The 26,609-nt window shown below is 40.3% G+C and overlaps 1 protein-coding gene across 2 annotated transcripts in view; it reads left to right on the forward strand.

Annotated features, from left to right (window-relative positions):
• Positions 1-26,609, forward strand: part of LOC124863683 (zinc finger protein 385C-like) — a 213,753-nt gene that overhangs the window by 63,758 nt on the left and 123,386 nt on the right. For both annotated transcript variants that reach the window (XM_047358112.1, XM_047358113.1), the window contains exon 2: positions 4,399-4,728. In XM_047358112.1, coding sequence (XP_047214068.1) covers positions 4,401-4,728 — 328 coding nt within the window. In that variant the 5' untranslated portion in view covers positions 4,399-4,400. The remainder of the gene's footprint in view (positions 1-4,398; positions 4,729-26,609) is intronic.

Here is a 26,609-nt window from a genome sequence, read left to right on the forward strand (position 1 = left end):
TGTTTTTGTATTTTAATGTAATGTGGTAAGTGGTGGGGCAGTGCCATAGCACCTTCTATTGGCCATCCACCACTGGTCAGGACTACATTGAACTTGTATCAGAAAGGTAACAAATTGTTTCCACCTACCCTGGTATTGTTTACTGCTAATGAGTCAGTTTACTGTTTTTTTTACTGATTTTGCATTTTAATGTACAGTATTTCTGCAAAGTATTAGAATGCTTGCCTTTATACACACATGAACATTAATGACATTGAATTCTTAATACCCTGGCTTTGATATGGAGGTAACCCACACTTTGAAGCTATCAGCTTTAACGTTTCTGGGAAAGTTTACGAGGTTGGGAATATTTGACTGTTCTTTCAAGAGAATATTTGTGAGGTCAGACAGTGATGCTGGATGAGCAAACCTGGCTCACAGCCTCCACTTGTATTCATCCTAAAGGTGAACTATTAGGTTAGGGCCCTGTGCAGTCATCCATGTCCTAATTGACCTTGTTTTGTCTACTGTTCCAAACACATTTTAAAACTTGAATCTTCAAAGTTTTTTCACATAGTTGGGAAAAATGTGTTTGTTTGCTTCTTTCATTGGGGACCAAAAGGGACCAAGTCCAACCGCTGAAAAACAACCCCTGGCCATAATGCGCCCTCCGCCAATTTTTACACTTGGCACAATGCTGTTTGTCAAATATTGTTCATCTGGTAACTGTCAAACACAGACTCATCCAAAAGGATTACTAGACAGAGAAGGATCAGAAAACAGGTCCGCTGTTATGTAAGGTTTGAATTCAGTGGCTCAGATATTGAAACCCATTCAATGAAGCTCTCTGCGCACTATCCTTGAGCTAATCTGAAGGCAACACAAAGTTTGGAGGTCTGTTTCAAGCATTTCTGCAGACATTTAGGCAACTTCTGCACACTATGCATCTCAGCATGCTGTTTCCCCACTATGAGGCTTACAACTCCAAGGCTGAGTTGCTGTTGTTCCTAATTGTTTTCACTTTGTTTTTATAACACTAATAGGTGACAGGTTATAAGAAATGTGGCATCTGTTTTAGTGTATCTTTCTATTCCTGAGGTCAGTCATGATGTCACTCATTGTGCCATAATCAGTGAATGATATTTAGTTAAGCTTTAGTTGTTCAGTTGTGTTTACAGTTTTCACATATTTGCAGAATCTCTCGCTGTTTGTTTACAGCGTTCAAGGGCAGCCCATGTTTGCAATTGTAATTGTCATTCATGCAGTTGTGTCCTCTGGCAGCTCATGCCAGATGATGTGTGACGTGTGTACAAATGTCTGACTTTCACTCATAGGTTGTCTCTCATCAGTTTAATGTTGAAGTTGCTAACATGTCTGCCATGCTAGCATTGATACATCTGGAGACCAGTCTGTAGCCTACCCAGGAAGAACCAACACCCCTATGCCCACAGTGGCCACAGTGGATGGGTGGTTGGTGGTCTCACAGGAAGACCTGTGGTTAGAGCTGCTTTGAGCTGGGGGAGTGATACAGTATTTCATCTCTGAGGAAAAGACAAAAGATCATAAATAGAGTTATTATTGATGAGCCGCTTTGCTGGGTGCTCACTGGTCTTTCAGCAAGATCCCAACGCTGATTAATGACTCCCACGTGTTAAAGGAGGAGGTGTTGTAGTGTACGAGTGTATCAGAAAGTGAAAGCAGCCCCCCAGCCTCCTCCAACAGGGGATCCCTCTGACAATCTCCTGTCCTGTCTCAGCCTACAGGGCTCTGTGTGGATTCAGCATAGCTTCCTGTCTCACACGGTTTCTACATTGAGCTGGAGCACTATTTAAAGTATTTGTAAGCCATATAGTGCAAACACACTCACAGATGAAAGACAGAAAACTTTTGGTCCAGGTGAGTCTCCATCCAACAGATGGATTCACAGCTCCATGTACATGAAAGTAGCTTGACCCTTTTATTCATTTGTCAAAGGATTCTGACACTACAGACAGAGACAGCTGTACAAAGTACAAAGAAAGCAAAATACAGAGACATCCATTTCTGGTTCTTGTTAAAAGAAATAATCACGCTCTTCAGCTTCACTAGTTAAAGATGTCAAAAACAGAAAAACAAAATTAAATGTATGGTCAGACTCAAAATAAAAGGAATACGCTTTCAAAAACAGAACCATACATGCTGACAAAAAACTTCAGCAAAACTTGTTGTATAATTTTGTATAATTAAACTTCTACAAGAATCTACTCAAATCTCACACCCATTGTAAACAATACAATTACTTTTGCATCTTTAGGTGTGTTTTGCATTGCATAAATAAGTCAGAACAGAGCAGCATTTTTTTTATTCACACAGATTAAAACAGGATTTCAGTTCAAAATGTAGATAATGTTCCATGAAAAAGTTGAATTCCTGTTGAATTTCTGATTTTAGTTACATTTTAGAGCCACGCTGTATGCATTTCCATATGACTCAAAGGTACCATCGTAGAATCTAAACCAACCTTTTTCCTGTTAGAATAATCATTGCAAAAAATATGTTGTACATGTCTAACTAAAGTGAAAATATTTAATAATTACAAAAACATACTCAGGAGCCACTTTATCAGATGTGTTCAACCTAATTTTTTCTTCTTCAGAAATTTTGAGGAACTGTTAACATTTTCTATAAGGTTGTTCTTTAGGCATTAGTTAGTTTTCTGTGCAGAACCTTCTCTTGATGATTGGTTGTCTTAGAGGAAACGGGGGTATAATTTGCTCTGCATATTACACTCTGCAGGTCTTCATTTTTGGTTTTGTCTTCACAACTGTGCTAATTTGCAGCAACCAACATAGTTGTTTAGCTGGAGTGTAAGGAAATGCCCGGGTAAGGACTACAGAATAGTTTTTTTTTCTTTTTTTAATTCAGTGCAGGAAAGGAGTGTTACTTAAAGCTCTTTAGAAAACATCTGATGGAGCTTCTTGAGTGCTCCCAGATTGGCAACCTGAATTGCAGCTTTCATGGAGCAGCTTGCTCTAATGTATTTTTGAGAACCGTATACTGTGTCTGTGTTTACTTTTGTGTGTGTGTGTGTAAGGGAGGGGGGAGGTGTGCGTGTGTCTGAGAGTGTGTGTGTGTGTGTGTGTGTGTTCTTGTCTTGGCATCACAGTGAGAACCATTTTCCCGATTTCACCATCAAATTGAGGACCGTTTGTACCAAAGTGAGGACATTTTGCTGGTCCTCACGACCTATTTTGCTAACGGTTAGGTTTAGGACTAAGGTGTGAATTGACTTTAGGTTAAGGTTAGGGTTAGGCATGCACTGGTAATAGTTAGGTTTAGGGTTATTGTCTGGGTTAGGGCATAGAAAGGGTTGAAGATGACTGAAAATCAATGGAAGTCAATGGGAGTCAACACACGGTCCTCACTACATATAGCAAAACAAGAGTGTGTGTGTGTGTGTGTGTGTGTGTGTGAGTTTTTTCCATGCTTGTCGGTATATATTCATTGAAGACTTGGCTTCACTCTGGTTTTGTGTGTGCCTGAGCAGTTGTGGTTGAAAAGGTAAATAATGTGAAGCAGTGGCAAAAAATCAGCTGCAGGAATGAACAGCTTGGTGTATTTCAGGAACTTCCAAAATGATGTCTAAATATTGTAGACTCACATTTTCATTTATTTATAGACACACAATAGCTTATGCTGTAGTTTGTCATGCTTACTTAAGGGTCAAACCTTTTAAAGTGTCCTTTTCCCCAGGTTTTTGTATCTTTACAGCTGTTTGTTATAATTCTATAAGGTACATTTTTAAGCTTAGAGTGCAATCTTTTTTAATTTATCTGATATTGCATTCACAATTCTGCTGTTCTTATTTGAGAGTTAAGGCAGAATGTTTTTTTTTTAATCTGCTGAGATATTTTATAGTTTGCTCATGCTAAACAGAAGTTCCTTCTGAAGTTTTTGCTTCAAACAGGCATGGAGTTATCACCTGTGAAACAGATTAGAACAGTGGTTTTACTGTTCCTCAGAGAGCCATGCTGCAGAACTCTGTCTCCCCCAAGTGGAGCCTTGTTGGATTATGTGACCAACTACAACTTGTCAAGCTTTTCTTGCCAGAGGTCTAAATCGTCACTGATGCACAGAGAGAAAGTGTCTCTGTGTTTTTGCAGAGAAGCATGATTTTACACAAGACACAAAAAAGATCAAATTTCATGCTCTTCTTCTGACAGTTACAAGTGCAGAGCATGAGCTTTGCATCTTTCTCCTTTGGAACTATCACTCTTTAGGAAGGTGAATTTGTGTATTTGTTATATTAAGTTAGTTATTCAGAAGATAGAACATCAGGCTAGATTAATCAAAAAGGGCAAATGTGTCAATCATTTAGTTTTATGGCCCTTTGTGTTGTATTTATTGTCTTGTATCATTTCTTTTCTTGTTCTCTTGCAGGTATGAAACGTCCTTTCAGCCAATCATCTTGTCTAGTACCTGAACTGGAAAGGAACGGAGTTGGCAGAGGACAAGTAGTGCAAATGGACAGTGAGTCTTGCTTTGAGATCCAGGATGAAGGTGAACAACTTCATGACCTGTCACTGGGGGGCACTCTGCATTCTTCACCCTACAGCGCTAAAAGAGAGCGGAAGCAACGGACATACACGCTGTGTGAGGTCTGCAACATCCAGCTGAACTCAGCTGCCCAGGCCCAGATTCACTACAATGGCAAATCACACCAAAAGAGGTTGAAGAAGCTCGGCAGTGGCAAAATGCCAGGCAACACAGGTAGGCCCCAGAAGCTGCTTGACCACTTATTTTGTTCCAAAATAAGGCCTAACTGAATTTCTACCTCTGTCTAGCACAATAGAGCCATGTAGATTAACTGAATCCCACACAGTGTTCACAGTGCAGTGTCACAAGCCTCCTTCTGCACATACCCTCTACTGTATTCAACAGAAGTTAAACAAATTGGATCCTGTTTGTAGAAATGTATTCAGACAAAGCCTTGGGTTGAGGAAACACACTCAGAAACAAACTGCAATGGAACTGGAGCAGATCAAAGTCAGCAAGTGAGAAACTAATTAACTGAATGTGATGGAGTTTCTAGAAGTAAGGCTGCAAGAGTAAAGTTAGACATGTTATTTTCATTCTTCTCTGTCTCATTTACAGGTCTGCTGCAGATAATGGTTCACCCTATTCCCCAACAAAATAATAAATGATAATAAATAATACATTTTTATGTAGAATATTTAAGAAAAACACCAATTTACTGCTGAAAAACAAAATTGTATTAAAATCTGGAACACTTTGCAAAGTTAAATCAAACATGAATGTAGTGTAATAACATAAAATGCTTTTCAAGTAATGATACCTCATAAATTCTCTTCACATTTTGTCCTGTTACAACTACAAACTGTTCTTCCTGGGATTTATGTGATAGTCCAACACAAAATACCGTATAACTGTGAAGTAAAACTTTACAAATTTGTTTTACGCAGATATTTTGGTATATTTGTACTCAGCCTCTTTTTCTCTGAAACCCCTAACTATAATCCAGTGGAATCAATTGCCATTAAAACCATGTCCAGCTGTACATCTTCCTTCCATATAAAAAAAACAGTGAAAAGTGTTTTGTAGAAAATTTGTGGATTTATTTAAATATATTGTTGGCTGCATTTCAACCATCAGCATCTCAAAAGGGTATTTTAGGACATATGATATTACATTTCCCAAAGGAAGTGTAATAATCTAATCTATTCTATTTGTGAATTTTAGAGGTATTGGACTGATGTGTATGAAGGTGAAGAAATATTCAAGATTTTAGATAGCATATGATGTGCAGATAATTACAATGAAGTAATTCACAAAAACACAAGTAATCTTAACAAATTTAAAATGCTAAAACTGCAAAAATATTTGGACAATAAAAATACTAAAAATAACAAATAATTAGTATAAAGTCTTTAAGGTCACACTGTAAGCATGCATGTAGAGTTGTTGTGTAAAGTCTGCTATGAATATCTGGTTCTTTTGGTATTATTGATCCATCCATCCTCTATACCGCTTATTTTTGTAGGGTCTCAGAGGGGCTGATGCCTATCTCCATTCTTCATAAGACGAAAGGTGGGGTGCACCCTGGAAACGTGGCCAGTCCATCACAGGGCAAAACAGAGACACGTGGGATAGACAACCATGCATGCCCACACTTATACCTAAGGACAATTTATAGTAATCTTTTTGGTACAAGGCCACTGTGTAACCACTGTGTCACTAGGCAGCCCATAGCGTTGATTATTTCCTGGAGTCAGAAGGGAGGGTGGGGTTAGTGGGATCATCAGTGCAGTCTCCAGGGGCTTATTAAGTATGTTTCTAGCTTTTCTTTGCACTTTCAATAATTTGACACTTTCAGTCAAAAGCAGGTACTGTTCTGTTCTAGATATTCTTTGGAGTGTTTTTGAATGTCTTAATGGAGTAATGAATAGGGTAATTTCCTTATATTATGTTTGCCTATGGTCTTAATAGGTCTAAAACACTATGGCCCTGATCTTCATAGATTTCAAAATGGCGGGCGCTAAATTGCTTGCACAAAAAAAACTGCACGTGCAATAAGTGGGTGTGTTGCGTTCGATTTGCAAAGATTGCGCAAGCAATGGATAATAGGTGCAAAAGAGGTGCAGACTGCCCTATTTAAATGAGGAAATCGTGTGTGTTACTGGCTGGCTGCTTCTGCCCCCAGCGGAACAAGAGAAAACGTAAACAGATCCTCTTTGCTGTGTTGCAGGAGTTGTTGGCCTACATCATTATGAATAATCCAGTTGCTGATTTTTTTCCCCTTCTGTTTTGTTCTGCTCCAGCTTTTCTGGACTGTTACAGTTTGTTAACATTTGTCGTCGGCATTCACAGCAGCAGGTTTGTCATCACAGCCTCTGCCCTGATGAAATTACTTGCCCTCTCTGTTCATTTGTGCAGGGTGCCTCCGAGCATGTTCTGTGAGCAGATGCCTTAAGTTTGTGGTCTGGGTGGACCCAGTGAAGCAGAGATGACATTCAGCTTCGCCTTTAATAAAAATATTCAATTACAGGCTATTGTGCAGGAGGGCAGAGCTGTGTCCAGAATAACGTATGCCCTTCCACCATCGGTGCGCACACAGGGCAGCTGGTCTGAGTTGGCAACACCATAGGAGCACACTCAGCTTCGCTTTATTTGTTTTGCCAATATTTTATCAACATACGGCGTAATTTGTACTGCATAAACCTGTCATATTAGAACCAATCTTCCTGACCCACATGCAGAATCACTCTAGGACACAGGTAAGTTTCAAAAGTTTAATTATCTCAAGAGGCAAAACTGTCCTTTTAATTCTCCCAAAGGATGCGTTCTCTGGTCGTCTAGTCCAGACTCTCGGGCTTGTGAACTCCAGGTAGATGATCTAAAAGGGGCACAATCTGTAGGCAGCGGTCCGGAGGGTCAGAAGGTGTGCTTCCAGTAAAGTTGGAGAGCGGGCAGGCTGGAGGATAGTTGGAGCTTGCAGAGGCAGCTGATAGCTAGGTTCCAGGGTTTTTCTGTCCGAAGGTGAAGGAAGTGAATCCAGAGTTGTGATCCACATGACCTGAGAGCAGCAAAAAACACGAGCTTGGGTTACTGCAATGTTTGCACAAAGACTTACAAAGTTTCAACCATGAACTTGGAAACTGGTATCTCGGAGGCACGAGTTACCACTCAACGTGAAGCATCAGGCGAAGAATGCTTGTCCTGCAGCTCCTTAAAAACGCTCCAGCCAAAATTGTACAGTCTGCACACCACGCCCACCAGCAAAGCCTCTCTGGGAAGACACACACACACACGCACACACACACGCACACATACACACACACACACATACACACACACACACAGTAGCACAACACAGATTGTGACAAAACCCTCCCTTGGCATATGTTCAGTTGCAAAAATATAATCCAATTGATCCAGCTCCGATTGCTCTGCAATGACACAATGTTACTGTCAATAATGCAATATGTTTTGTTTAGTGACAAGGTTAAAGCATACACTTGTCTTTTTCACAACATGGAAAAGCCGCCTTAAAATGTTGATTTTTTTCCCCCTGCTAAAAAGTAATTTTAGCATCCAGTTTACAAATTATGGATTTGCCTTTAAATGTATGTATTTCTTTCCTATTAATTATATTATCAACATCAAAGCCCAGTTGGTACATTGTATGATGTTCAATTACAGTTATGCTGTGCACGCTTCTCTGACGGATGATCAGTTATGTGCACACCTTTGCATGATCAGGTTTGTGCTTCAGTAGCAGATGATCTCACTAACTGCGATGGTGCGCTGGAATGATCCAGATGCAAGAAAAAAGGCATTGCAAGTTTTATCATAGGAGATATGTCACAGCTTCTGTTTGTGCATGATTCCAAATCAAACCTCAGATCATCCTATATAGAATCCTCTATTCTTATCTATTCTTGTCTATTTTTATAATTTCTTTTTTTTACAATCCAAATCTGTTGACACATGTACAGAAGATTTTTTCCCCTCGTCATCAGTCATTCTGTCTATGCCTCCTTCTGGTCAAAGTGACTGAAACAAAGTTCCCAAAAACAAAGTTCAGGTGGTCGATGGCGAAGGCTTGGAGACCTAGGCAAACCCTCAGAGGCAGAAGCAGAGCCTGGCGAACCCTCAGCTCTGGGTTCAGAAGCCAGAACGAGGACAAAGCTCTCAGTGGCGTGAACAGAAGCTGAGGCGGTCCCGAGACCCTCAGTGGCGTGAGCAGGAGCTGAGGCGTTGCACGGACCCTCAGTGGCGTGAGCAGGAGCTGAGGCGTCGCCCGGACCCTCAGTGGCGTGAGCAGGAGCTGAGGCGTTGCCCGGACCCTCAGTGGTGTGAGCAGGAGCTGAGGCGTCGCCCAGACCCTCAGAGGCGTGAGCAGGAGCTGAGGCGTCGCCCGGACCCTCAGAGGCATGAGCAGGAGCTGAGTCAGGCTGTGGTGTGTCAGGCCCTGGTGTGTCAGGCTGAGGTGTGTCAGGTCTCCAGAGTGCTGCTCTGCAGTAGCAGCTTCCTGGAGTCCTGCCGTGGGCTGCTCTGCAGTAGCAGTACCACCGTTCTGGGGACATGATGTGGACTGAGCTGCAGCACCACTCATGTGGCTTAGTGTGGGTGAAGGAGGACGGCAGTAAAACTGAATTACTGCCGTTTCATAATCCCTCTCCATCTGCCTGATCCTCTCCACCAGCTCAGGAGAGGAATACATGAGGCTGGTCGTCCTGAAGCTCCTAATCTGGCGTGCATAGAACCTTAAACACTGCTCCAGCTCGTCAGGTGTTGCCTCAGAACACCGGGCTGGAGCGAGCGAAAACGGCATGGGCGGAGCTGCAGCGAGCCAGGGAGACATTGCTGTAGCAGACGAAGATGCGGGCTTCCTTGCCGCAGCCCTCCCGTCGGCTGGCAGGGAAACCACCTCCTTGCCAGCCGAACCGCAGGAAGGTGCTCCGCGCCAACGTTTCTTGCAGCGGGAGGAGGGCGAGGGTTTCACTGCCGGATCAGAGTGCGCAGCCAGGGGAGCAGGCGGAGAACAGCGCTGAACCGCCTCATGCTCCATCTGCTCCAGCAGCAGTGGAGACGGCAGATCCTCCAGGTCGGTCGGCAGATGTTTCATTGCCTCCTCCATCTGCTGCTGGACCCATCGATCCCTGGCTCTATCCTGCCTACTGTCCACTAGGTCCATGTGTGGCGGAATCATTCTGTTAGGGCTTGTGAGATAGAGGACCCCGGAGTGCAGACTAGCAGGCAGCATGACGGTAAGTGCAAAACGATTTAATAAAAAAAAAACAAAAAAAAAACAACTCACTGTCAGAAGAGGCAGGAACAAAACAATAAACGGACAGGCAGGACAGGCTTGGCATGATCCACAAAACAAGATATGAGCATGATCTGAGAATGTTTCCGCCAGGAATAAACAGGACAGGTGTGTATATATGGAGTGTGACCAGGTGAAACAAGAAGACAGATTAACTAGGTGCAGGTGAACCGGATAACGTTAATTGACAGAAGAACAAAACGTGGCTGGAGCAAAACAGAGACTCTTGAACACAAACTAACAGAAACTAGAAAAACATGAAACAAAAGCATAACCAGATCCGAAAACCAAACTTGACAAAACATGAACAAGACAACAAAACTAAAGCATGACCAGAAAAACAAACAGAAATCGATTCAAAACCTTAACTTTGAAAAACATAAAGAAAAAAACCCGAAACCAAAAAAACCAAACAAACCCAAATCATAACAGCTAGTGGCTAAGGGCGTGGCCCCACCATTCTACTAGCTGATCGCTGCAATGAGACATCAGCACACCAGGAGGGCTTCTCTTTCCAAGTTAAGCCAAATCGCACATTTTGTCCATAAAACTGCTGGCTTGATCTTCATAGACACTAAATGTAAATATTTTCTTTTAGTATTATTGTTATTATTAGGTAGTCATTTTTATCCACTTTGTGTAGAATAGTGCTTGTTAGGTGAAGGGTTTTGAACCAGAATGGAGGTAAACCAGGGATATATGGCTTCAATAAATCTTCACATATATATCTAAGAGAAGCGTGTTTATTTCATGCAAGAGTGATTTATCTGCCAAAATAAGGTCAAAAGCCCCCCACCTTCGGTGAAGCGGTTGAATAAACAGTGACATTTAGTGATTTTGGTTAATAATTATCAATTATTAATAATAAATAGCTAATTGTAATTATTAAGAGCTTTGAGTCCACAATCACAACACCAGAGGACATCTCTGATTTCTATTCATAAGTAATAGTTTTTGTCATTATTATTAATATTATTATTATTATTTCCCTGAATTGTGATCTTTAATTATGATTTTTGATAAATATTAATTAAGCAATAATCATAATCCTTATAACCTACATTTCAAACGTTGCCAAATCTAGATGCAAAAACAGCACCCGCAATCCGTTCCAGGCTTGATTAATCACGTTGTGCGTGGTAAAAGATTATATTTGCATGTCTTCCTTCCATAGATTTGCACGTTTGGGTCATTATCATATGTTTTGCACATTCATGAAGACAAACACGCAAAAAAATTTATACCCATTTTACCACGCAATCCGATCCGATCGGCACCTCGTTTGTAGATCAGCTTTGCGGACGCAAACAGGTTTGCGTATGGTTTTGTGCACGCAAACCTTTTGAAGATCAGGCCCTATGAGTATACAGAAGAAGCCTGTCAGTTGTTCTAAACAGGGAAGACAAACATCTGGAATTTACAAATTAGAGTTGGCACAATAAATCATAGGATGAGGAGCTTGGCCATCCGAGAAGATCTCAGAGTAGAGCTGCTGCTCCTCCATAATGAAAGGGTCAGCTGAGGTGGCTCGGGAATCTGTTTCAGTTGTCCCCTGGACTCGGGAGGTGTTCCTGGCATGTCCCACCAGGAGGAAGCCTAGGGGATGGCCCAGGACACACTTGCCAAAGATAATGTCCCTTGGCTGGCCTGTGAACTTAGGAGCTAGTGGAGTTGTCTGGGGAGAGGGGAGTCTGGGCGTGTCTGCTTAGACTGCTGCCCAACAGCCCGGTCCCAGATAAGCGGAGGACGATGAATAAGAGTACGATATATAAAATCATACTTGCAACATCACAAATGCAAATGCCTACATGGTTGCTGTATGGGCCACTATATTTTAAATGGCATCCATTTATGCTCTACCAGTAATGTACAGTTAAAGCCAGATTTAATATATTTATATATACACTTATAAAAAGACATGTATCCTTTTTTTTCATTCGCTGTCTGACTTTAAATTAGACTAACCTTTTTATGTTTTAGGGAAGTTAGAGTTACCACAATTATTCAGTCAGTCAGTCAGTCATTTTCTACCGCTTATTCCATAGTGGGTCACGGGGGAGCTGGTGCCTATCTCCAGCAGTCTATGGGCGAGAGGCAGGGTACACCCTGGACAGATCGCCAGTCCATCACAGGGCAACACACATACAACCATACACACACTCATTCATACACCTAACGGCAATTTAGAGTGACCAATTAACCTAACAGGCATGTTTTTGGACTGTGGGAGGAAGCCGGAGTACCCGGTGAGAACCCACGCATGCATGGGGAGAACATGCAAACTCCATGCAGAAAGACCCCAGGCTGGGAATTGAACCCAGGACCTTCTTGCTGCAAGGCAACAGTGCTACCAACTGCGCCACCATGCAGCCCAGCTTGCAGGCTTTGGTAGTCATTATGGCAAACACTTCAGTTTTGAAGTTTCATCAGCTTTCAGCCCAGGTTAGTACAGGACTCGTTTCACTGTGGATACTCTCTTACAAGCTGTATTGAACTTGTATCTTGTTGCTTGGATGGACTTTCACTGTCATTGATGCTTATACTTGATATGGATTATAGTTATCAAAATGATAAAACTCACCGAGAGAGGTAGGAATACTTTGTGTAGTTTATATGTAGCTATGTAAATCATTGTTACCAAATATATACCAATATTTCTTGTATTCTAAATATACTTGAAGTATAATAATTAAATACTGAACTTTACTTGACAACAGGTACATAAAATGAAAAAGAACCGCAGAGATCTGAAATAGTTTTACATGTCAGTGCAAGATCCACTCAAGGATGTGCAAAGTGTTTTTTTGTTTGGCTTTTATCCTTTCCTTTCTGATTAGTTTTGTTGAAATGCATCAGATTTACAAGAACACAATCAACTTAGTCGGGTCTAGAAAATTATTTTTCCAGAACTTTGTCAAACACTAAGGCCATGTGTTGGAGTCTAAATACCCGGTTTTGGTACACTGCTGCAGGGGATGCAGAGTGCATATAAATAGATGTGTTTTTTTTATGTCAAGGTGTGTACATGAGGACATGCTGCTGTTGTGGTGTGCAGATTCTCTCTGACACAGTCACAATCATGCAGCCTTATCGCTGCTCACCTTCTGCTGACTCCCTCAGGCTGCCGGCTCCTCTGTGTCCTCGACTTCACCACTGCTCCTGTGCTCTGGATGTGTGTCTGTGTATATCTGCGCCTCCTGCTAGTCTGCTTCTGATATTTTTAGAATTCCTAAACTCTACAGAGTCAGTAGTTTGTGCTGGGGAAACAGAAATACATGCTTCAGTGCATCCATGTTTATGTCAGCCCTCATGCTATTTGTATAATGGGCATCAGGGCATGTTATTGATGCTTACATGTTAAGAGATTTCAGGACTAAAGAATAACCAAGAAAATGTTTTATTACTTTTTGGTGTATATGTAGCATGCAACGTGTGCATGTTACTCCCAGTGCACGGTTACATGTCAGCTCATGTTTGCCTCCCTCTCTGCTTCACTGAACTGACAGTGGGTCCAGGCTCTTCTCCCTTTTCCTCTTCCCTCTCTCCCTCTGGCATGGATACCAGACATAAGGAGCAGCCATTCATTTTGAAAGATGAAAGTCTTTGCGATTAAGAAATTGTATTCAGTCATCATGAAGAATATGTTGAGAAGCTCACTCACAAATCTGGTTGAAAATAGGTTCCCTAGATGTTAAAGTCAAAGCCCTCGCCCCTGAAATTTGTATTTAATGCTCAGCTTGTTAGTCGGCCGAAGATAATTGGTTTTAAACCAAATCCTAAACAACACCTCCAAAATGTTGAACGTTGTGGTAAAAGTTTATTCTGTCCATAATGCTCTCATCACACTGTTGTGGATCTGCATTTGCTTCAGTGGTGAGGGGCCATTCAATACCACAGGAAAATAATACTATACCATCACTTTATTATGCATTAGATGCTGCAGAAGATACAACTTGATCTCCAGATATGATTTTTTTGACTATACTACCGTTGAAAAGTTTAATGCACACTTTCTCATTTAATGGTTTTCTTTATTTTCATAACATTTTACAATGTATGTAGATTCTCACTGAAGGCATCACAACTGTGAATGAACACATATCAAATTATGTAGCAAGCGAACAATTGTAAAAGAACTTTAATTATGCTTACATTTTAGATTCCTTAAAGTAACATTTGGTACCCTTTGCTGTGATGACTGAAATATTAACCTTTGTCTGTCTCTCAATGAACCTCTGTGAAGTTCTTTCAAGACTCTTTGGAAAACCATTTCCGGTTACCACCTCATGAACTTCATGGAGAGAATGCTAAGAGTGCAAAGCAGTAATCAGAGCAAAGGGCGGCTATTTTGAAGAATCTAAAATATTAAAAGTTTAGAGATATTTTATGTGTGTTCATTCATAGTTTGGAAGCCTTTGGTGAGAATCTACAATGTAAAAAGTCCTAAAAATAAAGAGACCCATTAAATGAGAGAGTGTATCTAAAACGTTTGACCAGTAGTGTATGTGCTACAGAATAAAACAATAGGGACTTGATTATTTCAGCTATGACCCAACAATAATTTTAGCTTATCTGATGCTGTGCCATGATGTATGCACCTCGGCTCCCAGATGCTTGGAACTGAAATTGAAACTGATGATTTGACCTACAGTACTTTGGGATTAATTTGGCTAAATATCTATCTAAACACTTGGGGAAAGTCATGGAACATTTGAATGTAATTTTCTGATGGTCTGTTGACCCTTAAATATAGAAAAATAAATTAAGATGGTAATTGTACAGCAAAAGTAATTCACTCCATCCTGACCTTTAGGAACCATTTGAATTCTACACTCCTGGTCCCAAAATATGTGTACTATTTAGAGAAAGAATGCAACAAGCAACAAGCCTAGTTCAAAGACAATGATTTTCAATATCTCTGCGTACATGCAACATATTCATTACTTGATAGGTGACCTTATGCAGAAGGTGGCATGTACTATGGATGCATAACTGACTTCAGTTAGTCAAATACAGTTTATAATTCCTTTATGAATATAGGCCAGAGCTTAAGGGTAAAACCTATTCTGCATCTTAATGGTGCTGAATCTTGTCCAAGCAAGTCCAAATGATGTTGGACTTGCTCCCTAGCTTGCTGGTATTAAAGGTTCCAATGTGTACAACAACGCATCATGATGCACATGTGTACAACATGTGCATCATTGAGCTGGGAGCTCCAGCCCATGATACACTGCGTTGCTTTTATCACTCTGAGCAGGACCTTATGTTTAGTACCTGTGTAGCCAGTATATGACACATTGAAGCTTGATATAGCCAAACAAAACAAGAATTTTATACTGACTACACTTAAATAGTGATGGATATGTCATTATTTGTTGAAGAATTTAGCTGCCTCAGTAAAAAGATCCAATTTAACAGATGCATTCAACATGGAATATTATAATATGCAAAGTAATGCTTGTGCAAAATCGAATGGTGTTTTGTTATTTTGCTCACAATCTATCTTTTAATCTGTAATTGATTACACTTTACCTTTAGGGAACATCTTACATGAAATTTAGTTTCTGTTCGGCATTGTCTGTGTCACATGTCAAGCTAAATTGCATTCATCCAAGAAAATTCCCTAATGGTGTATTTTTAAAAAGGTCAAATTATGTTATTTTGGCTTTTCCTGTACTATTTTTTGTGCATGCAGAACATCTGTAAATTTAGAAAATCCACCATCTACAACTAATACCGCCATATTTTGATGAGGCAGGACCCTAATGTAGAGCATAGTAGGAGATTAAAAGGTTTAATAATAAATAAACTTACAACACAAGCGGGTTTGAGACATGTGCAGGACGTTAACAGGATCATGTAGTCAACGGACATGGAGCAGGCAGCGAACAGGTGAAACCAGCGGAGGAACCAGTAGAGAACAATGAAAACCAGTGTATAAATACTGAGGCAGGTTGGAGAATGGGCCAATGAATAAGGGGAGCTGATCAGAGGTTAATCTAAGGCAGCTGGTGGAAGAGAACATGCAGGCAACTGAAGGAGGGAGGCTAACTGACACAAATGAGCAGGCGAATAACAAAAAAACCTAAGTGAACAGAAACATTAACAATGGAACTAACAAAGAACAGGGAGGAGCAAATCTACAAGGAAATACAAACATCTAACAGGAATGCAAGAAAGTAATCTTAATTGCATGAATGAATGATAATTATGATCAACATGAATGAACTGAAATAATAGCAACTGAAGAACATGGTAGTGCAGAGAAAACAAAACTCAAACTTAAAAAACCCTAACACAGGCAGATTATGACACGTACAGTGCCTTTTTAAACATTTTGTAACATTGCATCCACAAACTTCAATGTATTTTAACAGGGTTTTCTGTAACTGCCCTACACAAAGTGGCGCATTTGCATTCAGAGGCCACCAAGTTAGTAAATAGAGTCCACTTGATTGTGATTCAGTTTCCATATCAATGCAGCTTTTTTGTGAGGGTGTTACAGGTATCCAAGAACAAACATTATTATGCAGACCAACAGACACACCAGACAGGTCAGGGACGAAGTTGCGGAGAAGTTTAAAGCAGGTTTAGGTTACAAAAGTGACATTCCAAACTTCCATTTTCACCTTTTAGTTGTAGACTGCACAAATTTGGCCTTTGTAGAAGAAACCCAAGAAGAAGGGCATTGTTGAAAGAAAGCCATCAAAAATCCAGTTTGCAAACCATGTATGGAACACAACCAACAGGTAACTAAGGTTCTATGGTCAGATAAGACAAAAACAACCCTTTGCCCTACATGCACAGCTCTATGCATATCACCTTGAACACACCATCCCCACAATGAAACATGGTGGTGGTGGCATTGTGCTATGGAGATGCCTTTCTTTGGCAGGGACTATTTGCTGTTCTGGTATGAATGCCTCAAAAACAAGCATCTTCTTTGACAACCCCAGCCCCCATGCACATTACTTAATTTATTCTTTGCTTCCTAAATTCATTTCATTTGGAAAAAAAATAAATCAGCAGAGGGACATTGGGCAGGGCATCAATCCTTTCTTTCTGCTCTCGGTGGAGGAGGACGCTTTTTCTCTGTCTCCCACCCCCTCCCATATCTGCCCTGCTTCAGCTCTGTGTCTTGTCTTTGGAGCCTCTTTTTGCATATCTTCCAAATTCTTAGTTATGGATTTGGTCAGCTGGCCTCTCAATGCAATTGATCAAATGTTCTCAAGGAGAAGACGGGGTGAAGGAGAACCCAACTTGTCCGGACTGGACGTTTTTCTCTGGATACACGATGGACTCCTGGCAGAAGTGGAGGATTGTGTGTTTGTCGATAATGTCAGTTGAGGATGTGGAAGATGTGTATATAATTGAATGTTTGATATCAGGATTTCTGCTTTTCGGAGTCAGCGGTTACCTGGCATATCGAGAAATTCTGAGAGTGTCAGCAGCTGTTCTGGCCATTGTAAGGCTGCCTGGCATGTATGATTGGATCTTCAGGGCGATCAACACTCAGACTGAGATGTTACGTGAGCTGAATCGCAGACTGGATGTGATCCTTAGGATCGCAGGCAGGTTGCGGTTCCTGGACTCAGGGGTGAAATGGGATAAATCTTGGGGAAAGTTGTTCGCTCGGATCTGGCGAAAGACCAGGAATTTGGCTGTTTGGATTTGCCTTTGAGAAGCACCAGTCAGACTCTCAAGGCTGACGAAAAATTAAGAGTCAGCCTAACCCAAATAATTAGTGTTTTTCTGAATCTGGCTCCCCTGCACGGCCTTGATGGCTGGTTATCTTCAACTTCTCCTGGAAGTTAAGTAAACATGACGCTCTGCTCCCTCTGCCCCCTCCCTTCCCTGAGAACACCTGTGGACCTGCTCAGAACTTTGTGGCTGGTTGATGAACATTCCAACGAACCATCAAGGACAATGGCCTCTGTGACAGTGCTTCATGGACTTACTTGCACACACTCACAAGCACACACACACATGCTCAAGATAAAGATATGCACCCCCTCACACCACCTTCACCGTTCCCGGCATGATGTTGTTTTGTCAACTGTTGCTTCTTTATTCTGAGGTTTTTTGCAATCTCAAACTGTATCCTGCTAAGGATAAAGTGTGAAATATGATTTTTTTCCTCTACTTACCTAATGTGGCCTCTTTTCTCATCTAGCAAGGGCAGCGCCTGTGAGTGGGCAGCAAAGCCTCGGTGACCCGTCCCCCCTTGTCTTGTGTCATGATGTATGTTTGGATGGGTTGTACTGGAATTCTAATTTCCCCTTGGGGATCAATAAAGTATCTTTCAATTGAATTGAATTGAATTGAATTGAATTGAATTCATTATTCTAACACGTTGATAACTCACTGTTAGGCCATGTGTGTTTGTTTCTGTTGTGTTAGTTTTTAATAAGTATGAAGGTTTTCTATGTGGGCAGGGGCATATTCTGCATTTGTTTTTGTAGTTCCTGTTGTGCTCTTCGGATTTTTACTTGCTCTGATTCTTTCATATTTATTGTGGTGTGAACAAGTGCTAATATAGATAGAGTAGTCCTTCTCTTTTCTTTTAGTGTTCCTATCAGTGTCTCTGTAACTATTGCTTTTGCTCTGTTTTAGTAAAGTATAAGGAACCGGATTAAAGCCAAGGCTTTTGTGCATGAATGCATGTGTACATCTGCATTTATATTTGTTTTGCCTTGTGCTTTTCCTATTTTTCTGAGAAATTTCTCCTGTCTTTTAATGCTTTTGAACAAAGGTGTACCTCTTGACTTTGTAGTGTATATAAGTTGTGAGCTCAGTGTGACAGTTTATATGAATATTCTATTAATGAAAAGAATAAACACAAATGAGGATATACCTTGTTTGTAGTTACAATATTATTTTTTTCCACTTTGCTGTCTTTTTGTTTGTGGATTACTTAATTGCCTAAAATTCTATGAAGCTTTGGAGTCATGTGCTTTTGTTAACATTTGCTCACCTCCAGTCCCTTCTACTCACTGTCCTTCCCTCGCTCTTCCTCTCTTTGCCCAAGGGTGCAGCCCCACTTTGTAGCAGCAGTTCAGAATCTGAGAAAAGGTCGACAGGCAAGCCGGGCTGACATGCAGAGCTCAGTGTAGCGAGAAGCATAAGGTCTGGCGCCTTTAAGGCCACAGAACGGGGGCATATCTTTCAAAAGCCATACAATGTCTGTGTTTACCTGGGTTCTAACAGGTCAGCTGGATGTGTCTGTGGAGAAGGCCATGTGACTCTAACTATCAGGCCTTATCTGGTCTGTCTGATACATAAACCATCACAGTAACCACAGCTGTTGCAGACATATCTGCTAAATAAATTGAAGTGTTGGTGAGTTTACTAAATGTCAGAAAATATCAAGCTGTTTATACAGTATTTTGTCAGTTGGGTCACTTGATATGACTCTTTTTCTCAGTCAATTTTTGCATTTTACCTCAAAGTCTGGACATAATTTAACACATTTATCACAACTCAATGCATTTAAATACTAGTCATAATGAAGATGGTTTTCTGAAGTTTCCCTGGAGCACCACGACAGTGGCAAAAGTGATTTAAGTGACTTTGAATGTAGCGTTGTTGATACCAGCTGGTCTTACCTGAGTATTTCAGAAACTACTGATCAGATTTCCACAGAGAATCATCTCTTAGGATCACAGAGAATGGTCAAAAAAGAAGAAAATATCAAGTGAGCAGTAGTGTGATGGTAGAAAGGCAACAGTGGCTCAAATAATCACTTATTAAACCAAGGTATGCATAATGTGTTGTCTGAATGCACAACACACTGAATCTTGAAGCAGATGAAGAAGACCACACTGGGTACTGCTACTGTTAGCTACGCAAAAATTAACAGTTCACAGGTTTATCAAAATTGGACTAAAACAGATTGGAAAAACATTGCTGGTCTAGTCTAGATTTCTGCTGTGACTTTCAGAAGACGGGTTAAAAATGTAGCATAAATGACAATAAAAGATGGGTCTATCATCTTGTTTGTATGTTTAAACACTGCAGCCTACCTGAGTAGCTATCATTGCTGACCATGTCTCTTTATGACCACAATGTACCAATCTTTTGATGGCCATTCCATCAGGATGTCACAAAGCTTCCATGTCGCAGAGTTTAAACTGGTTTCTTGATTGTGGTCATAAAGAGACATGGTCAGCAATGATAACTACTCAGGTAGGCTGCAGTGTTTTAACATACAAACAAGATGATAGACCCATGTTTTATTGTCATTTATGCTAAATTTTTAACCTGTCTTTTGAAAGACACAGCAGAAATCTAGACTAGACCAGCAATGTTTTTCCAATCTGTTTTTAATTTCCCTTTGGGATTAATAAAGTATTTTTGAATTGAATTGAATTGAATTGAACACGAAATTCCGGGGGTTTCCTCCATCACCAGATCTCAACCCAATAGAGTGCCGTTGGTATGTAGTGGAAGGGGAAATTTGCATAATGGATGTACATCCAACAAATCTACAGCAACTTTGTGATGTTATCATGTCAGTACAGACCAAATTACAAACAATAAGCCACTATGGGAAAACTGTCCAATACTTGGAACTGCTCTGCCTTCACAAAAAGTGGACTTTTTTCCCAAAGGACAGAAACTGGTCAGGGAGGCTGCTAAGAGATCAGGGGAGCTACAGAAGTTTCTGTCGAGTATTGCAGTTAAGAACAATTTCCTGTACAGGGCCTGCAATAAATTTGCTAACCTCTTCACTAAAAAAAACCAAAGGGTGCCTGGTTTTAGGATTGATATTCAATCTTTTCACTTTAGCTTTTATTATTTTATCTTTTCAAATGTTTTTAAAAAGTGCATTTATAATATTTCTTCTTCTTCTTGTTAGTATTATTTATTATTATTGTTAGTATTATTATTATGACCTCCAACTCCGTGGCTTCGAATTTCATACAGCCAGCATCACATGCAAAGTTCTCTACATAGGACGGTCTGCACCTGTTATCCAATGCGCACGCATTAACAGGTCTTTGTGGCGAACAACACGCCCACTTATTGCACGTTTTCTGGACTTTAGTTTTTGTATATTTCAGATTTTCCTGTTTTTTAGTAGAAACTAGTAATGGCGAAATAAAGCCCCATGAAGCGCTGAAGCGTTCAATCCAATTGCTCAACTCCTCAGCTGAAGCATCATGATGCTTTATTTGCTCTGCTGTGCTGCCAAGTGGACAATAAATGTCCAACAGACAAAATTATTATAATGACATGACTTTGCTGTGTTTGAATTTAATAAATAAATTAATGGTTTTGTGATGCCAATAAATACATTCTGAATATGGTCTGAATATTATCCTAATTTTTCTTTATGATACAATGGCTGGATCAAAAGGAAAAGAGGAGACAAATAGAGTAGAAGGTTGTAATATGAATGTGATTGTATTACCGTGCTTATAATGATGACCTTTACTTAACCAGGTAAAGCTGCATTGAAAATAAAAAGCTCTTTTCCAAGATGGACCTGGAAAGCTGCTAACTGGGAATCGAATGTGAGCCGTTGCGGCAAGAGTGCCAAATCCTAACTTCAAGGCCACAACGGAGCACTTTTCTGATATGATTTGGCCTGGTTAAGAAAATATCCTTCAACAGGGCAGAGATGAAGCAGGGGAGCCAGAAAAGCAACAAAAAGTTTATACTGGTTTATACACCAGCGGCTCAGTTCCTGAAACAGTCGGATGGTACGGCTGACGGCCTCAGACATCAACACAAGCCTTGAGACATGCTTCACAAAAATCTTCCTGGATTACTCGACACACACTTCAAAGCCTCAACACAGAAGGACACATCATTAATAAAAAATAGTAAAACATTTTCATCCTTCTGCCTCCTCTCTGCATTTTGGTCCTCTACTAAAACCATTACATGTCAGTTTGACCTATAGTCTTCATAGAGCAGTGATTGTGTCCACCATTTAAATGGAGGTTTTATCATGAAATATGGAGCTTGAGACACAAACATTACTGTGAACTAATTAAAATGTATTCCACACAAGCACCAATTGGGCATCTTTAAGAACCATAAGAAAGTTAAAAGGCAATTAAAGGAACCTCAAAGACAAACGGATACATTTACAGCTAGTTTACCTAACAGGGTGTATTAAAATATCTGCCAGCTGCAGCCACAATGCGCCTCAGCTCTGCACCAATGTAAAACAAATTAGTCAATTTTTGAGCTGAAAATAATTCTCTAGCACAAGGTAACATAGCTAATAAGGTTTAATTGTTTGGATAACTATGGCAAAATTTAACAGACTAATGCTTAAACTGAATATGGTTCAAAGTAAAAAAAAAAAATTAGATTTAGCCGGATTTGACTAAAGAGAATTATATGACTGCAGTCATCTCATTGTGAGTCAGATGCTATAATAATTTACCTTATTTCTCCTTTCAAAATAGTCCTTGCAAGGTGAATCACAGTACATTTGAGATGTTGCTTCATTCTATTCTGCTAAATTCTGCTAAAACCGAAGTAATTATTTTTTAAAGAATGTTTTCACAAAAATTATTCTTTCTTTTTGATGTTTGTGATAGCAATGTTATAATTGTTTCAAAATAATAAAGTCCTAAGCAAATTAAGACCCTAAAGTCCTAATTTTGTCCCTAAAGTTGTTTTCGTTTTGGAAAGTGTTACCCTTTTCAACCAGTGACTGCCTGTAAAAAGCCTCATGAAAGGCTTTCTTTCTAGCCAGAGAACAGGCCCTGTAACCCCTCTCGTCTCACCTCTACCTTAGCCTTTCTCTGATCCCCATCATTACAGGATTTTGGAAGTCCTAAATTACAGCAGAGTGACTTATTACCAGCCACATCTAAGGGTAGGAATAGATGTTGGAGAGAGGGGAAGAGGTAGAATAATAGGGGAGATAGAGAAGAATAAAGTGGATGGGGAGGGATGTATGAGCAACAGAGAAGGGCTAAAGATTGGTGAAGTCACTTAGAGACCAATCTGAACAGAGAAGAGTGGGTGGTGTGAGAGGATGCGGGGCAGATGAAGACAAACACCGTCTTTTACACTGCATGCTAGAGCTGTCGGGTATTAGACGGTAGATGATGTATTGCCTAAAATGGTTTTTGTTATACCCCATAGTTTCCAAAGTTCACAGGTAACCTCCATCCTTTACATTCTTTCCAACACAAGTGATGAAGTAACGGGGGATCTCTGCAGAGAGTCGCCAAGTTTCCTTGTCAGCAACAAGAGAAGCATCATTTTAAATTTAAACTGATCTCACCAGAGCTGTTGTGTAACACTCAGTGAGCAGAATAGACTGCAAACAGTTTGAGTGTTTGCTCGTGTGCGGCTTGGTGGACCTCTAGAGACCCTTGCAGTGTTGTACATGTAATTGAGGTAGACAAGTGCTGGTAAACAGATGTAATCTGGGCTGAATGAGATGAGAATGAGGGTGGTAGTAAATGTGTGGTATGCTAACAAAGCCATCTCACAGGGGTAGATGACAAGTTGGCTTTTGCTTAGCATACATTCTAATGTTCCAATCTTGTGCCTTGGGTGTTACACCAAGATATATATTTGTATACATTTGTGCATTTTTTTGTATCAAATGTTATTATATCATGCACCAAAAATGCAGGTGGGTAGTCAGTCAGTCATTTTCTACCGCTTATTCCATAGTGGGTCGCGGGGAAGCTGGTGCCTATCTCCAGCAGTCTATGGGCGAGAGGCAGGGTACACCCTGGATAGGTCGCCAGTCCATCGCAGGGCAACACACAAACAACCAAGCACACACTCATTCTACCACCTAAGGGCAATTTAGAGTGACCAATTAACCTAACAGGCATGTCTTTGGACTGTGGGAGGAAGCTGGAGTATCCGGTGAGAACCCACGCATGCACGGGGAGAACATGCAAACTCCATGCAGAAAGACCCCGGGCTGGGAATTGAACCCAGGACCTTCTTGCTGCAAGGCAACAGTGCTACCAACTGCACCACCGTGTAGTGCCTTGAAAAAATATTTACCCTCTTACATAGTTTTTGCATCAAACTAATTTTACTATCAGACAACAAGTAAATACCAAACCAAAATGTTCAAATGACGATTTAATAAACCCGAGGCCTAAAAGCCCTAGGCAGAAAATTATTCACATCTATCGGCTAGAAAAAGTTATGAACACGGGTAGAAACTGATGAAGGTCTGGATGTGGGGTTGCAGGAGGAGCAGATGAAGGAGGTGCAGATGTGGCCCTGCTTGAGACTGACTGCAGGATGCCCTTCAAGATAATGCTGGTAGATAATCTTAATCATAATCATTACAATCACTGTAAAGTCACAAAAGGAAACAGATATAAAGTAATATAAAAAAGACAGATATTAACAGAAAAAACAGACATGTTTTGGTAAAAGCTGTGTCCTATCAAACTATTCAAAACAGTTTTAAACACAAACTATATTTCGTTAGCCTCATAGGTAATTATGCTATGAAACTGACCATTTACAACAATAAATTATTATTTAGTACATAAAACTAATAACAAAATGGATTAGATACCCTTCTGATGATGGGATTTCATACTCTAGATCACTTGTATCCCAGTCTCGATAACTCCTCCTCGTCTGTGGAAGAGTCGACACAACAGTCTGTCTGGCTACACTCTTCAGCAATTAAAAACCTCCTGTTCATCTTTTACATCTTGAGAGATGTAAAAGATGATAAAATAAGAATGAAGGTAATGGAAAATAACACTACTCTACCCTCTGTGTGTAAAAATCTGCTGTAACCTAGTCAGACATTTTTTGTTGAGCAGAGCATTTTCTCAGCAGGAGAGTCAATAGAATTTAAGGGTGTTTAAAAAATCGCATAGCCAACATCATTCAACAGTCACAGTGAGGGAAATGAGTTTTGCACATAGAGTGGTGATACTTCTACTGTTGTAAAGAACAGAGTCTGAGTTTTTATTGGAAAGGTTGCTTGGGTGGTTTAGATTGTGTTGCACTGATGGTGCTGTGTTGATGCATCTTAATCATCTTTTTACTTTTTCTTATTTATCTGCTTAGTGTTAAAATTGGGTCTGGTTGAGGTAGACATTTTTGTTTCTATCATTTAGATTTAAGTGGATAAGCAGCATGCATATATTGGTTAATAAGTGTTGCCATCCCTGGAAGATGGACTTGCTGGTGTGCTTTGCTGCTGCATAACCTAAGTGCGGATGGGAAAAAGTCACAAACTAATGGCCTGTCATTCTTCAGCATTTTCTGGTAAAGAGCAGAATCCATGATTACTACAGTTTGATCTAATCCATGATTCCCTCTCGATCAAACTGTGGGAACTCATCCCAGTTGGATCGAGAGGGAATCATAGATAAGATCCTGGAGCAACAAAGCAACCCTAGAGCATTACACCACCACTACCATGTTTGATTGCCCGGATGATGTGTTTTTTTCCAAAATGCCAGCTGCAATGGGACCCAGACCTTTTAGAAAGTTTTACTTTTGCCTTGTCAATCCATAGGGTATTTTCCTAAATGTTTTTTAGCAAATGACAATCCTGTGTGTTTGTTTTACAATGCAATGGTTTTTGCCTTGAAACTCATCCATAGATGCAATTTTTGCCCAGTGCCTTTCTTATTGTCGAATCATGAGGACTGAACCTAACTGAATTAAGTGAGACCTACAGTGCTTTTGTGCTTCCATTCTGGGTTATTTTGTGACCATCTGGATGAGTCTGCAATGTGCTGTTGGAGTGAGGCCAGCCAATCCAGAGAAGGTTCATCACTGTTTAATCATGTGGTTAATGACTCTTATTGTGTTTCAGAGGAGCCCCAATGCCTTAGAAATGGCTTTATAATCCTTCCTTGTCAGTGACTTTAGTATTTTGCTATTTGAAATCTTTCAATGTGCTTCATGTTGTGAGAAAATTATAAAGACATTTAATAAATGAAACCATCAAAAAGTTATTTGGTTATTTTTGTCTGATAATGAATTTAGATTGATCTGAAACGTGTAATTAAAAAAAAAGCAATAAAAAAAAGAAGAAATGTATGTGTCGAATAGACAGCACCACTGATAAAATTTATGTTAAGTTGCTTATAAAACTGGAAAAACGTTAATTTTGATGTGAATGATTGTGTCAAAATTAAAAATACTTTTCGTAAAATCTTGAATTATAAGAAACCAGTGTTTAAATTGATAAAATGAATCATCAAATAATTTTATAAATGAAATCAATTCTCTGTGTTCATACCCTTCTGCATTGTGATATATCTTTTATGTGGGCTATAGATTTTCTGTAAACACACCCTGGTTTTCACTTGCAAACCCCTGGCTCCACCCCTCCCCCTCCTACACATGCACACATTGCCATTTAGAGACTGGGGGAGGAAACTCATGGATGATTTTCATTGTTATTCATGTATTAATTTATTCCCCCATAGCTGACGTAGCTGAAGCAGGGCTGTAAAATGCAGATGTGTGTTCTGTTTCTCGATGGGAATTTTCTGGTCGACTGCCTTTAGCTGCCACTAATAATAAAGACAGGCAAAAGAAGTGGGGGAGGACAAGGGGAGAGAGGAGAAATAATAGTTAGAGAGGGAAGGTTGGGGTTGTCAGGATGCCTCCAGTCATCAACTGGCTCTCAGATCCTCTGCTGCCTTTTCTGCACTCACAGAAACTCCCAGACACAGAGAGACACGTACAGACCTGGTGAAATCATGCTGAGAATGATCTCTTCCTTGACACGAAGGTGAGCCTGTAGAGGTGTCCTCCATGTTATTGACAGGACTCCTGAGCTTCAACATTATGCTCCTGTGTCCTGGCATAATAGAAAGTG

Source organism: Girardinichthys multiradiatus, chromosome Y (assembly GCF_021462225.1).
Source record: "Girardinichthys multiradiatus isolate DD_20200921_A chromosome Y, DD_fGirMul_XY1, whole genome shotgun sequence".
In the NCBI taxonomy this organism is placed as follows: domain Eukaryota; kingdom Metazoa; phylum Chordata; class Actinopteri; order Cyprinodontiformes; family Goodeidae; genus Girardinichthys; species Girardinichthys multiradiatus.